Source organism: Aquarana catesbeiana, linkage group LG07 (assembly GCF_042186555.1).
Source record: "Aquarana catesbeiana isolate 2022-GZ linkage group LG07, ASM4218655v1, whole genome shotgun sequence".
In the NCBI taxonomy this organism is placed as follows: domain Eukaryota; kingdom Metazoa; phylum Chordata; class Amphibia; order Anura; family Ranidae; genus Aquarana; species Aquarana catesbeiana.
In genome coordinates this window covers 312,197,059-312,210,055 of record NC_133330.1, presented here as the reverse complement: position 1 = coordinate 312,210,055, position 12,997 = coordinate 312,197,059, and the positions used below count along the sequence as shown (strand labels likewise).

The 12,997-nt window shown below is 42.5% G+C and overlaps 1 protein-coding gene across 3 annotated transcripts in view; it reads right to left on the bottom strand.

Moving 5' to 3' along the window:
* The window catches only part of LOC141103740 (vitellogenin-1-like), a 232,430-nt gene that overhangs the window by 179,866 nt on the left and 39,567 nt on the right, over positions 1-12,997 (bottom strand). For all 3 annotated transcript variants that reach the window (XM_073593683.1, XM_073593682.1, XM_073593684.1), the window contains exon 8: positions 2,663-2,820. In XM_073593683.1, the coding sequence (XP_073449784.1) occupies positions 2,663-2,820 (158 nt within the window). The remainder of the gene's footprint in view (positions 1-2,662; positions 2,821-12,997) is intronic.

Genomic DNA, 12,997 nt, shown 5'->3' with positions numbered 1-12,997 from the left:
GTGTAAAGGTAATATAGTATAGTACACACACACACATATATATATATATATATATATATATATATATATATATATATATATTTATTTGTATTTTTTTAATTAGTATCCTTTTTTTTTTTAATACATATGGTATATATTTAGACCCATTTATGTAACCGGGTGGCCCCGCCCCCCTTTGACGCCCCAGGAAAGCCGTGGGGAAGTCCCTGTGCGTCAGAGGGAGGCGGGGTCACCTGGGAACATCACCGCGTGGCCCCGTCCTCAGTTATAAAAGAACTGTCACCTGCAAGGACACGTCATACGACGGGTGCCTCCCATGGAGCCGGGTTGGTCGCAGCTTTGTTTTTTTTTTCTTTTTTGGTCCGTCAGCGGAGCGAGAGAAGACGATGAATAGACTTTGTGGGACATTTTTATTTTTTTATTTTTTGTCCCAAGCTGTGTCTTGTCTTTTGTACCATTTTGACGCTTTTTTTGTGAAATGGTAGGGGTACATTTGTACCCCGTTACCATTTCACACAGGGGGGGGCGGGATCTGGAGGTCCCCTTGTTAAAGTGGGCTTCCAGATTCCGATAAGCACCCCACCTGCAGACCCCCACAACCACCAGGCAAGGGTTGTGGGGATGAGGCCCTTGTCCCCATCAAAATGGGGACAAGGGGCTTTGGGGGCTACTCCAAAGCACCCATACCCATGTTGAGGGCATGTGGCCTAGTATGGTTCAGGAGGGGGGGGCGCTCTCTCGCCCCTCCCCCTCTTTTCCTGCGGCCTGCCAGGTTGCATGCTCAGATAAGGGTCTGGCATGGATTTTTGGGGGACCCCCACGCCATTTTTTAAAAAGATTTTAGCGTGGGGTTCCCCTTAAAATCCATACCAGACCTGAAGGGTCTGGTAAGGATTTTGAAGGGGACCCCTAAGTCATTTAAAAAAAAAAAAATTGTCGCACGGTTCCCCTTAATATCCATACCAGACCTGAAGGGCCTGGTATGGAATTTGGGGGGACCCCCACGCAATTTTTTTTTACATTTTGGTTCAGGGTTCCCCTTAATATTCATACCAGACCCAAAGGGCCTGGTAATGGACTGGGGGAATCCCATGCATTTTTTTTTAATGACTTTTATCAGTATTGCCGGGGTCGACAATTCATTATAACTGCGAGTAGTTTTAAATGACTTTTTTTTCCTTTAGAAATGTCATTTTGTGCAGGGACTGTTCTAAACACGGGGAAAAATGCACCACTTTACAGGCATACTATAGACACCCCCCAGGTACGAAATTTAAAGGAATATTTCACTTTTATTGTTTCACTTTAAGCATTATTAAAATCACTGCTCCCGAAAAAACGTCCGTTTTTAAAACTTTTTTTTTGCATTTATACATGTCCCCTGGGGCAGGACCCGGGTCCCCAAACACTTTTTATGACAATAACTTGCATATAAGCCTTTAAAATGAACACTTTTGATTTTTCATGTTAATGTCCCATAGACTTTAACAGTGTTCCGGCGGCTTTCGAATTTGCAATGAACACCGCATATTGTTCTATGTTCTGCAGAACACCCGAACAACCAAAGTTCAGCCCGAACTTATGCTCGGGCCGAACTGTTTGCCCAACCCTACTCTTCATTGCTCGGTTGTCTCAATCTTCTTCTGGGTTCTGGGTTTTCTATGGGGTTGATTTACTAAAGGCAAATAGACTGTGCACTTTGTAAGTGTAGTTGCCCCAGAGCTTTGTAAATAAGAGGAAGCTCTGCTGACTTCCATCATCCAATCACGTGCAAGTGAAAATACTGTTTTTATTTTTATTTTCCTTGCATATGATTGGGTATTCTTTGCAAAGTGAAGCTTTATCGCATCAACCAAGCTCTAGAGCAACTGCGCTTGCAAAGTGTACAGTCTATTTGCCTTTAGTAAATCAAACCCAAACAAGTGTGCATTATGCACTATGCATTAAGGTGAAAAAACACCTGGCAATGACGGCCCCCCCAGCCCCCCCGTTTACTTACCTGAGCCCATTCACTTGCTGTGCGTGTCCCCCGGCATCCTCTTCTCCACGGAGTCTGGCCGTTGATTGGATAGATAAGATAGATTGATAGCAGCGCAGCCATTGGCTTGCACTGCTGTCAATCACATCCAATGACGCGGCTTGCCGGGGGGTGGGACCGAGTCATACACTCTGTGTCTATGGACGCAGCGTGTATGACAGGGAGCGTGCCCGCAAGCTAACCCCCTCAGGATAGAGCTTCCCAGAGGGGGGTTAGCTATTGCGGGGAGGAGCCGAGACAGCCGCCGAGGGACCCCAGAACAGGACGATTGGGGCCACTCTGTGCAAAACAAACTGCACAGTGGAGGTAAGTATGACATGTTTGTTTAAAAAAAAAAAAAAAAAACGAACCTTTAGTATCCCTTTAAGTTCCCAAAAGATATATTTGATGACAGTGATTTTCTGGTATTCAGGAGCAAAGTCATGTGTTTGTTCCCATTTTTAATGAGCAAATCTATGAACTTTCTTTGGGATGCGCAATCCCTTACATATACATTTCAGGTTTAGCCTAACGTTAAGGGAATGTGTCCGATGGAGGTCACAAATGGAAATGGTATAGTGTAATTTACCTAGTGGGCCAGTGAGTAACAGTAAGTATTTGCTGACACACTCAAGTTTACTTTACCTGTAATGCAGCCTTCCTGAAAAACGCTTCCATAGGCCTTCAATTTCTTCCAAGCTTGCCCTCCGTAAATGTTGTACCAATTGCATAAACTTTCCTGGAGAGGCCTTTGAAAGTGGTCCCATGTCGTGTTCCACCAAATGTTGCAGGAGAGTAGGAATCTACAAAAACAGGAGACTCGGAAGAGTCATGGATAGATAAAAGTAACTTTCCACTGACATGATTTTTTTTTTTGTTAAAACTTTGGTACTACAAAAAAGTATAATGTTGTCATTTACTTAAAGTATATTCAAAGCCCAGACTTTTTTTTAAAGTTGGATAGCGTGGTGAGAGGTAGTGTTGGGAGAATGGTTAGGCTTGAGCATGAGTTTGGGCCGGACGGTTAGGCTCGAGCATGAGTTTGGGCCGAACATTGGCTGTTTACCCTTTTGATGAAAAACCGAATTATCAGAGCGTTTGACTGTTTGTTCGACCCGCCGAACGACTACAATGCACTGCGCTGCCATATTTCAGTGCGTTAGTGCGCGTTTACTGCAGTACATTGCAGTGTGTTACTGCACATTTACTGCGGTATTTTGCCGTGTGTTAGTGCACGTTTAACGCAGTATATTCCAGTGCATTATTGCACAGTTACCACAGTATATTGCAGTGCGTTAGTGCACGTTTAACGCAGTAAATTTCACTGTGTTATTGCACGTTTACCACAGTATATTCCAGTGCGTTGATGCACATTTACCACAGTATATTGCAGTGCGTCAGTGCAGTTTTACTGCAGTATATTGTAGTGTGTCAGTGGAGTGTGTCTGAGTAGTGTGTACTCAAGTTAAAGTGCACCAAACACCACTTTCCATTGATTAAAGTGCATCCCCCCCCCCCCCATCATGTCTGGGAGGCCAACACGGAGAAGCAGATGTTCCAATGGCACTGTGAGGGGGCCCAGACCCAAAGACCAATTTTTCTGCACCTGTTTGACAGATGCCTATCATTTCAATTTTTGACAGCAAGGCCAATTCTTGCTTTCATCAAGAGTACCTCTATAGGTTACTTTTTTTTTTCTTTATAAATGTCATGTGCCACTTTACAGGTAGACTAAGGGGATCTCCAGGCACTATATTTAAAGGAATTTTTCATTGTTATTGTCATTTAAAAATTATGTTTTTTACAAACTATTTTTCATTGATACATGTCCCCCAGGGCAGTACCCAGACCCCCATAACCATTGTATGCCCAATTACTTGCATATAAGCCTTATGCCGCATACACACGAGTGGACATTTCAGCATCAAAGGTCTGACGGTCTTTCCGACGGAGTTACGGCGGACTTTCGAACGACCAGACTTGCCCACACACGAAAGGACTAAAGTCCGTTCGAAAGTCTGTTGGTTTGAACGTGATGACGTACGAAGGGACTAGAATAAGGAAGTTCATAGCCAGTAGCCAATAGCTGCCCTTGTGTCCTTTTTTGTCCGTCGGACTAGCATACAGATGAATGGATTTTTTGACCGGACTCGAGTCCGTCGGAAATATTTGAAACATGTTCCAAATCTAAAGTTCGTCTGATTTTCGACAGAAAAAGTCCGCTGAAGGTCCGATGAAGCCCACACACGGTCGGATTGTCCGATGGATCCGTTCCATCGGACCAGTCCGGTCGTGTGTACACGGCTTTATAGGATTTTTCCAATTCCCATAGACTTCAATGGGGCTCGTTATTCAGTTCCAAACTTTTGCAATGTTTGAAAGTTCGGCTGCGAACTGACCTGGGGGTCATTCAGCCCAAGTCTAGCGAGAGGTTGCAACCCATGTCAGGATTACTGCTGCCTGTATACCCATTAGGGTGAAATCTTTCACTGGGGACATATGGGTCGGGGAGTGGAAATCTTCCAGTGAGGACAATTTTTCCGGAGATTAACCGCTTGCCGACCAGCGCATGCCGATTTACGTTGGCAGAATGGCACTGGTGGGCAAAAGGGCTTCCAGGTACATCCCCTTTAAGAAGCGGTGTCCGCCAGGTGCCCGCAATCGTGTCACGGAGAGGTAGAACGGGGAGATGCTTTTGTAAACAACGATTTCCTCGTTCTGCCTAGTGACAGGACAGAGATCACTGCACTCTGTCATCGAGAGCAGTGATCGCTGTCATGTGAGGTGTAGCCCCTCCCCCCACACAGTTAGAATCACTCCCTAAGACACACTTAACCCCTTGATCGCCTCTTAGTGGTTAACTCCTTAACTGCCAGTGTCATTTACACAGTAATCAATGCATTTTTATAGCACTGATCGCTGTATAAATGACAATGGTCCCAAAATAGTGTCAAAAGTGTCCGATCTGTCCACCATAATGTCGCAGTCCCGATAAAAATCACAGATCGCCGCCATTACTAATAAAAAAAAAAATATATAATAAAAATGCTATAAATTTATCCCCTATTTTGTAGACGCTATACATTTTGCTCAAACCAATCAATATACGCTTATTGCGATTTTTTTTACCAAAAATATGTAGAGGAATACATATCGACCTAAACTGAGGAACAAAATAGTTTTTTATATAATTTTTGGGGGATATTTATTATAGCAAAAAGTAAAAAATATTGCTTTTTTTTCAAAATTGTCGTTTTTTTGTTTTGTTTATGGCGCAAAGAATAAAAACCGCGAGGCGATCAAATACCACCAAAGGAAAGCTTTATTTGTGGGAAAAAAAGGACGTCAATTTTGTTTGGGTACAACGTCGCACGACCGCGCAATTGTCAGTTAAAGCGATGCAGTGCTGAATTGCAAAAAAGTGCTCTAGTCAGGAAGGCGGTAAATCCTTCTGGGGCTGAAGTGGTTAATGTCTAAGAAGGGAATTCTCCTTAATTTGGAAAGGTTTTCTCTCAGTTCCTAGGGACACTAAAGGAAAATCTTCCCAACAGGATGCAGACAGCAGAAAGTGAAAATTTGGCAGTGGTTTAAACAAGTCCCTACTCTATCCAGAACTATATATAAAGGAATGAATGAATACAAAATAAATAAATAAATAAATAATTGCAATAGTTAAAGAGGAATTCCAGGCTTTAACTCTCTAATCCTAAATGTGCCCCCCCTCCCCCACACTGTTACCTCCTATTCTAACTACCCTGTAGAAGAAAGATGGCTATACTTACCTATTCTGAGGGCGCTTTGGTCCGATCACATGATTGGCTCCCAGCACCGGTTTTAGGGGAGAGAAGGGAGCGCTGACAATCGATGCTCCATAATAAGCCTACGGGTGACATCACTACCCAGGTATTCCATGTGTTGTCGGTTGTCCCTCCTCTACCCTGAAGCTGGCCGCTAGGGAGATCATGTGACCAGTTTGGAGCTACCTGACAATAGGTGAGCATAAGCATCTTCCTTCTAGAAGGTAGCTAGAATAAAAGTTGAAGGGGGGTGGAAGCAGATTTAAGAGTAGATAGATATAGCCTGGAATTCCACTTTAACCTGACCTAGCCTAAAGCTGACTATATAGTATATATACAGTCATGGCCGAAATTGTTGGCACCCCAGAAATTCTTCCAGAAAATCAAGTATTTCTCACAGAAAAGTATTGCAGTAACAAATGTTTTGCTATACACGTTTATTTCCTTTGTATGTATTGGAACAAAACAAAAAAGGGAGGAAAAAAAGCAAATTGGACATAATGTCACACAAAACTCCAAAAATGGGCTGGTCAAAATTCTTGGCACCCTTAACTTAATATTTGGTTGCACACCCTTTGGAAAAAATAACTGAAATCAGTCGCTTCCTATAACCATCAATAAGCTTCTTACACCTCTCACCCGGAATTTTGGACCACTCTTCCTTTGCAAACTGCTCCAGGTCCCTCTTATTGGAAGAGCCCCTTTTCCCAACAACAATTTTAAGATCTCTCCACAGATGTTCAATGGGATTTAGATCTGGACCCATTGCTGGCCACTTTAGAACTCTCCAGCACTTTGTTGCCATCCATTTCTGGGTGCTTTTTGACATATGTTTGGGGTCATTGTCCTGCTGGAAGACCCAAGATCTCGGACACAAACCCAGCTTTCTGACACTGGGCTCTACAGTACGACCCAAAATCCTTTGGTAATCCTCAGATTTCATGATGCCTTGCACATATTCAAGGCACCCAGTGCCAGAGGCAGCAAAACAACCCAAAAACATCATTGAACCTCCACCATATTTCACTGTAGGTGCTGTGTTCTTTTCTTTGTAGGCCTCATTCCGTTTTCGGTAAACAGTAGAATGATGCGCTTTACCAAAAAGCTCTATCTTGGTCTCATCTGTCCGCAAGATGTTTTCCCAGAAGGATTTTGGCTTACTCAAGTACATTTTGGCAAACTTTAGTCTTGCTTTTTTATGTCTCTGTGTCAGCAGTGGGGTCCTCCTGGGTCTCCTGCCATAGCGTTTCATTTCATTTAAATGTCGACGGATAGTTCGCGCTGACACTGATGCTCCCTGAGCCTGCAGGACAGCTTGAATTTCTTTGGAACTTGTTTGGGGCTGCTTATCCACCATCTGGACTATCCTGCATTGCAAACTTTCATCAATTTTTCTCTTCCATCCACGCCCAGAGAGATTAGCTATAGTGCCATGGGTTGCAAACTTCTTGATAATGTTGCACACTGTGGACAGAGACAAATCTAGATCTCTGGAGATGGACTTGTAACCTTGAGATTGTTGATATTTTTCCACAATTTTGGTTCTCAGGTCCTCAGACAGTTCTCTTCTCCTCTTTCTGTTGTCCATGCTTAGTGTGGCACACACAGACACGCAATGCAAAGACTAAGTGAACTTCTCTCCTTTTTATCTGCTTTCAGGTGTGATTTTTATATTGCCCACACCTGTTACTTGCCCGAGGTAAGTTTAAAGGAGCATCACATGCTGGAAACAATCTTATTTATCCACAATTTTGAAAGGGTGCCAAGAATTTTGACCAGCCCATTTTTGGAATTTTGTGTGACATTATGTCCAGTTTGCTTTTTTTCCTCCCTTTTTTTGTTTTGTTCCAATACACACAAAGGGAATAAACATGTGTATAGCAAAACATGTGTTACTGCAATACTTTTCTGTGAGAAATACTTGATTTTCTGGAAAAATTTCTGGGGTGCAAACAATTTCGACCATGGCTGTACATATGCATTGTACCTATCTATGCCAGCAGGTGGTGCTGTAGTATTATAGTGTATAATTCTTGTATTCTATGAAATGAGAGGAAGTACCCTCTGTATCTAAGTGTGCACTTGTTTGTTTTTGGCTTCCTGTTTCCTGTTCCATGATGATAAAGACATGTTCTGATATTTCTCTATGACAGTAAAGTATTCTCTGCATCCAAGAAGCTTCCAGCTCATGATTTTAATACTCAGCTAATAGAGTATACCTGGACTTTTAGCTGGCCAGCTAAAGACATTTAACCATGCTCTCTTGCTAATGCTAGCCCACCCCATCATTTAATATCAGAACCCCTACTGCCCACCGAACTTCAGGAATTTGGAAGCTGGGTGACAAAGGTGAGTTTAGTATCATGGGCAGGCTTAAAGTGTATGTTCGGCAAAAAGGAAAGAGAAAAGTGCTCTAAGTGCAGTGGTTAAAACATTTATTACAGGCACAATGGGATTAAAACACTTACAAGATAGTAAGAGGTCATAGGCATATAATGATTTGTCCTCATGCAGATCCCTGTAATCCTTGTTTGTTGCCTTGCAGTAACGTGTTTCAGATCATGCACAGCTCAACAGGTCTGACGAAGGAGCTGTGCATGCTTCGAAACGCGTTACCACCCACCACCTTTACCTGATGTCACATCGGCCGCGTGCGTTCCAGCTTGGTTCCAGAATCTGGCCGCCTCATCGCATCTTCACCTCCTCGCCAATCCACGTTATCAGGGACTCTGACAGCTGCAGGACGGCTTTCTCTCTTCCCCAGACAGATGAGGATTACAGCAATCCACATGAGGACAAATCATTATATGCCTATGACCTCTTACTATCTAGTAAGTGTTTTTAATCCCATTGTGCCTGTAATAAACCTTTTAACCACTGAACTTAGAGGCACCTTTCTCTTTCCTTTACGACCCTCCAGAGCTGCTTCTTCTCTACAAAGTGCTGCCTTCAGTGCCATCTCTCCACTGACACCCAGCCTCACCAGAGCGCCCTCATCATTCCCTCCTGTATGTTTGGCAATAAGCATTTCTGGACTGTGAACTATACATTACTCCATGTTCCTCTTACTACAATCCACAGTACTGTGCTGCCTGTTAACATAGTGATCATGCCACCATATTCTACATTGCTTCTTTAGAAGGACTGACAATGCTGCAGGACTGCTCCTAACATTGTAGCAGTGTTGTCATCCTTGACACGCAAAAATTGAGAAGGGAGGTTGAATGGTCTTGCGACCACAATAACTATAGTAAATAAATGGTATATAGATGCACATTCATGCATAAATTAATGGCTAGCAGTGTGCTGCTGTCCATGCAGTATGGATTGTTTCTTGATTAGCCTTGATATCTGTTTAAAGTGATACTAAATTATATTCTTATTCTCCAAAAATAATCCATAACATTGGTGTGCGCAGCCTATTGCATTAGGGTGTGCACCCCAGAGCACAAACACACATGTGTGTACATCAGCAGAGCAGTGGACGGTGTCAGTAGTTTTTATTTTGATACATTTTTTAAAATTTTAGATTTTTTACAATATTATTTTTTATGTAATTGTTTTTACAATTTTTTTAGGAGCCTCATTGGGGGCTTTGGTGAAATCTGCTCGCTGTTAGGGTGGACACTGGTGAGGATCCATCGCCATAGAGCCCGTACAAGTATCAGATTAACCTCTTGGGCGCCACCTTTGGTCTCCTGATTCAAGGATCTGTGGAGGTATAGATCCTCGTTTGCCTTGGCTCTGGTATCCTTTCCTCCCTCTCCACTCCGACCGCCCCTAGTAAGGGATACATTTCGGAGGGCCAGCTTGGTTTGTCCTTTGTGTGAGACTCTGCCCATGTTTCCCCTCGTGCCACCATTGGACCCATCTATTTGCGCTGGTGCATTTACTCACCCCGTCGGGCTTTGGGCCCCACAGGCTGACAGCTGCAACATTTAAACTGCTTTTAAACGTCAAAATCTGGACAGAAAATCCACTCTAGTACTACACAGTTCATACGACGGTTGTAGGTTCTGCGATAAAATCGCATACACCCCTGATGAAGAAATAGCATTTTCGAAACGCGTTGGGTCTTTTCTGTTGTGCTCACCTCCAACATAACAGATCTTTGCGATTTACTAGCTGTCTTTTTTGTAATGTTATTATATGATTAGTCCTGTCCAGTATTCATTCATGATATTTTGTGATATGTATAGTGTATATATGTGCTCATTATTTTAAATCTATGTTTCTTAATAAAAATTTATATACTATTTACACTACTCTCATACCTCATTGCGCTATTTATCCCTTTCCAAATATCCCACCTAGAGGAAATTTTATTTTTTCAATGTCTGGTGAAATATCAAGGTCTCACTTTTGAGACTTTTCCTGTTCATTCACAAATGGAAGCATAGTAAACATAGGTTACTATGCTTCAGTTAAGAATGAACACAGGAGCGACCGATACAGATCACTCACTGTGTTCGTTCAGAGAAGGAAGGGGCTGGTAAATGAAATACTTACTGGCCCCTTCCCCCGCTCTCCATCCTGAAACATCCTCTGCAGCAGCTGATGTTGGGAGGAGAGGTGGGAAGCTGGCACCACTGCAGGGGGGGGACGGGGCACCAGGAAGCAGGGGAAATTGTCATTGCACAGGGTGATTAGGGTGTGCCCAGGCACACCTAGCACACCCTGTGTAAGCACCTATGATCCATACACATCCACTACTTAACAGCCCTGTAATCTAATTTTAATGGGTTTTTCTGCCTCCCTCTAACGTTCTCTGTGAGCTGCTGAACCTCTACTTTTCCTTCTGACTTTGGTTTGTTTGGAACGAGCATCTCCTAAACAGCGCAGTTTAGGAGGTATTCACTTGGCCTACAGGTAAGTCTTACTATAAGCTCACCTGTGGGTACAAATATCAAACTTAAGTTTACTACCACTTTAAACCAGAGACCAGGATTTCGCAACCAGGTTTCCATGTAACCTTAGGGTCCCTACAGAGGTTGCTAGGAGCTCCTTGAGCAATGAGCAATTTTCCAGTGATAAGTTCCCACTGACACCATTGATCTTTTTAGCTATCTGTAAGGGGATCATTCTTCCCAATGACCACATATATAAGGAGCATTCTTCCCACTGACCATCACACTAAAGTATCATACTTTAGTATGATTGATTGGGTGAGTGAGACCAGAAGTTTATTTAAAGAGTGCCTTAAGAGTGTTATAAAGGTTGAGAAAGGCTGCTTTAGACCCTTTGTATCTGTATACAGTGCCTTAAGAAAGTATATATACTCCTTGAAATTTTCCACATTTTGTCATGTTACAACCAAAAATGTATTTTATTGGGATTTTATGTGATAGACCAACACAAAGTGGCACATAAATGTGAAGTTGAAGGAAAATGATAAATGATTTTCACATTTTTTTACAAATACATATCTGAAAAGTGTGGCGTGCATTTGTATTAAGCCCCCTTTACTCTGATACCCCTAACTAAATTCTAGTGGAACCAATTGCCTTTTGAATTCACCTTATTAGTAAATAGAGTCCACCTGTGTGTAATTTAATCTCAGCTGTTCTGTGAAGCCCTCAGAAGTTTGTTAGAGAACCTTAGTGAACAAACAGCATCATGAAGACCAAGGAACACACCAGGACAGGTCAGGGATAAAGTTGTGGAGAATTTTAAAGCAGGGTTAGGTTATAAAAAAATATCCCAAGCACTCAACATCTCATGGAGCACTGTTCAATCCCTTATCTGAAAATGGAAAGAGTATGGCACAACTGTAAACCTAACAAGACATGGCCGTCCACCTAAACTGACAGGCCAGGCAAGGAGAGCATTAATCAGAGAAGCAGCCAAGAGGCCCATGGTAACTCTGGAGGAGCTGCAGAGATCCACAGCTCAGGTGGGAGAATCTGTCCACAGGACAACTATTAGTTGTGCTCTCCACAAATCTGGTCTTAATAAAGAGTGACAAGAAGAAAGCCATTTTTGAAAGAAAGCCATAAGAAGTCCCGTTTGCAGTTTGCGAGAAGCCATGTGGGGGACACAGCAAACATGTGGAAGAAGGTGCTCTGGTAAGATGAGACCAAGATTGAACCTTTTGGCCTAAAAGCAAAACATGTGTGCTGGAAAACTAACACTGCACATCACCCTGAACACACCATCCACACATGGTGGTGGCAACATCATGTTGTGGGGATGCTTTTCTTCAGCAGAGACAGGGAATCTAGTCAAAGTTAATAGGAAGATGGATGGAGCCAAATACAAGGCAATCTTAGAAGAAAATTTGTTAGCGTCTGCAAAAGACTTGAGACGGGGGCGGAGGTTCACCTTCCAGCAGGACAATGACCCTAAACATCCATAGCTACAATGGAATGGTTTAAATCAAAGATCAAAGCATATTCATGTGTTAGAATGGCCCAGTCGAAATCCAAACCTTAATCCAATTTAGAATCTGTGTCAAGACTTGAAAATTGCTGTTCACAGACGCTCTCCATCCAATCTGACAGAGCTTGAGCTATTTTGCAAAGAAGAATGGGCAAAAATGTCCCTCTCTAGATGTGCAAAGCTGGTAGAGACATCCCCAAAAAGACTTGCAGCTGTAATTGCAGCGAAAGGTGGTTCTACAAAGTATTGACTCAGGGGGGCTGAATACAAATGTACTCCACACTTTTCAGATATTTATTTGTAAAAAAAATTGAAAACCATTTATCATTATCCTTCCACTTCACAATTATGTGCCACTTTGTGTTGGTCTATCATATAAAATCCCAATAAAATACATTTACATTTTTGGTTGCCAAAAAGTGGAAAATTTCATGGGAATAAATACTTTTTCAAGGCACTGTAAGTCAAACCCCCATGTATAGCCTGGGTCTAGCCTCTAAGTCGGCTCTTAAGGCTGGCCATAGAAAAGAGCAAAAAGGACCCCCTAACAGGACTTTTAAGGCCTAATGGAAAACTTGTACTATACTTAGTTGTAAATGTAGACATGGTGTTAAACAAAATATGTAAAATAAACTTTATTAAACATGGACATAAAAAATATGGCTGGCGTAATTATTTCTTTAGTTATTTCATTTACAACATACAAAGCAACATACTTGTGACCAATGTTCTACTTGATCCTGGTGATTGTCATGATACATATACCGAGACCAAACATGAGCAGAATAAGCCGACGCATTTCAGT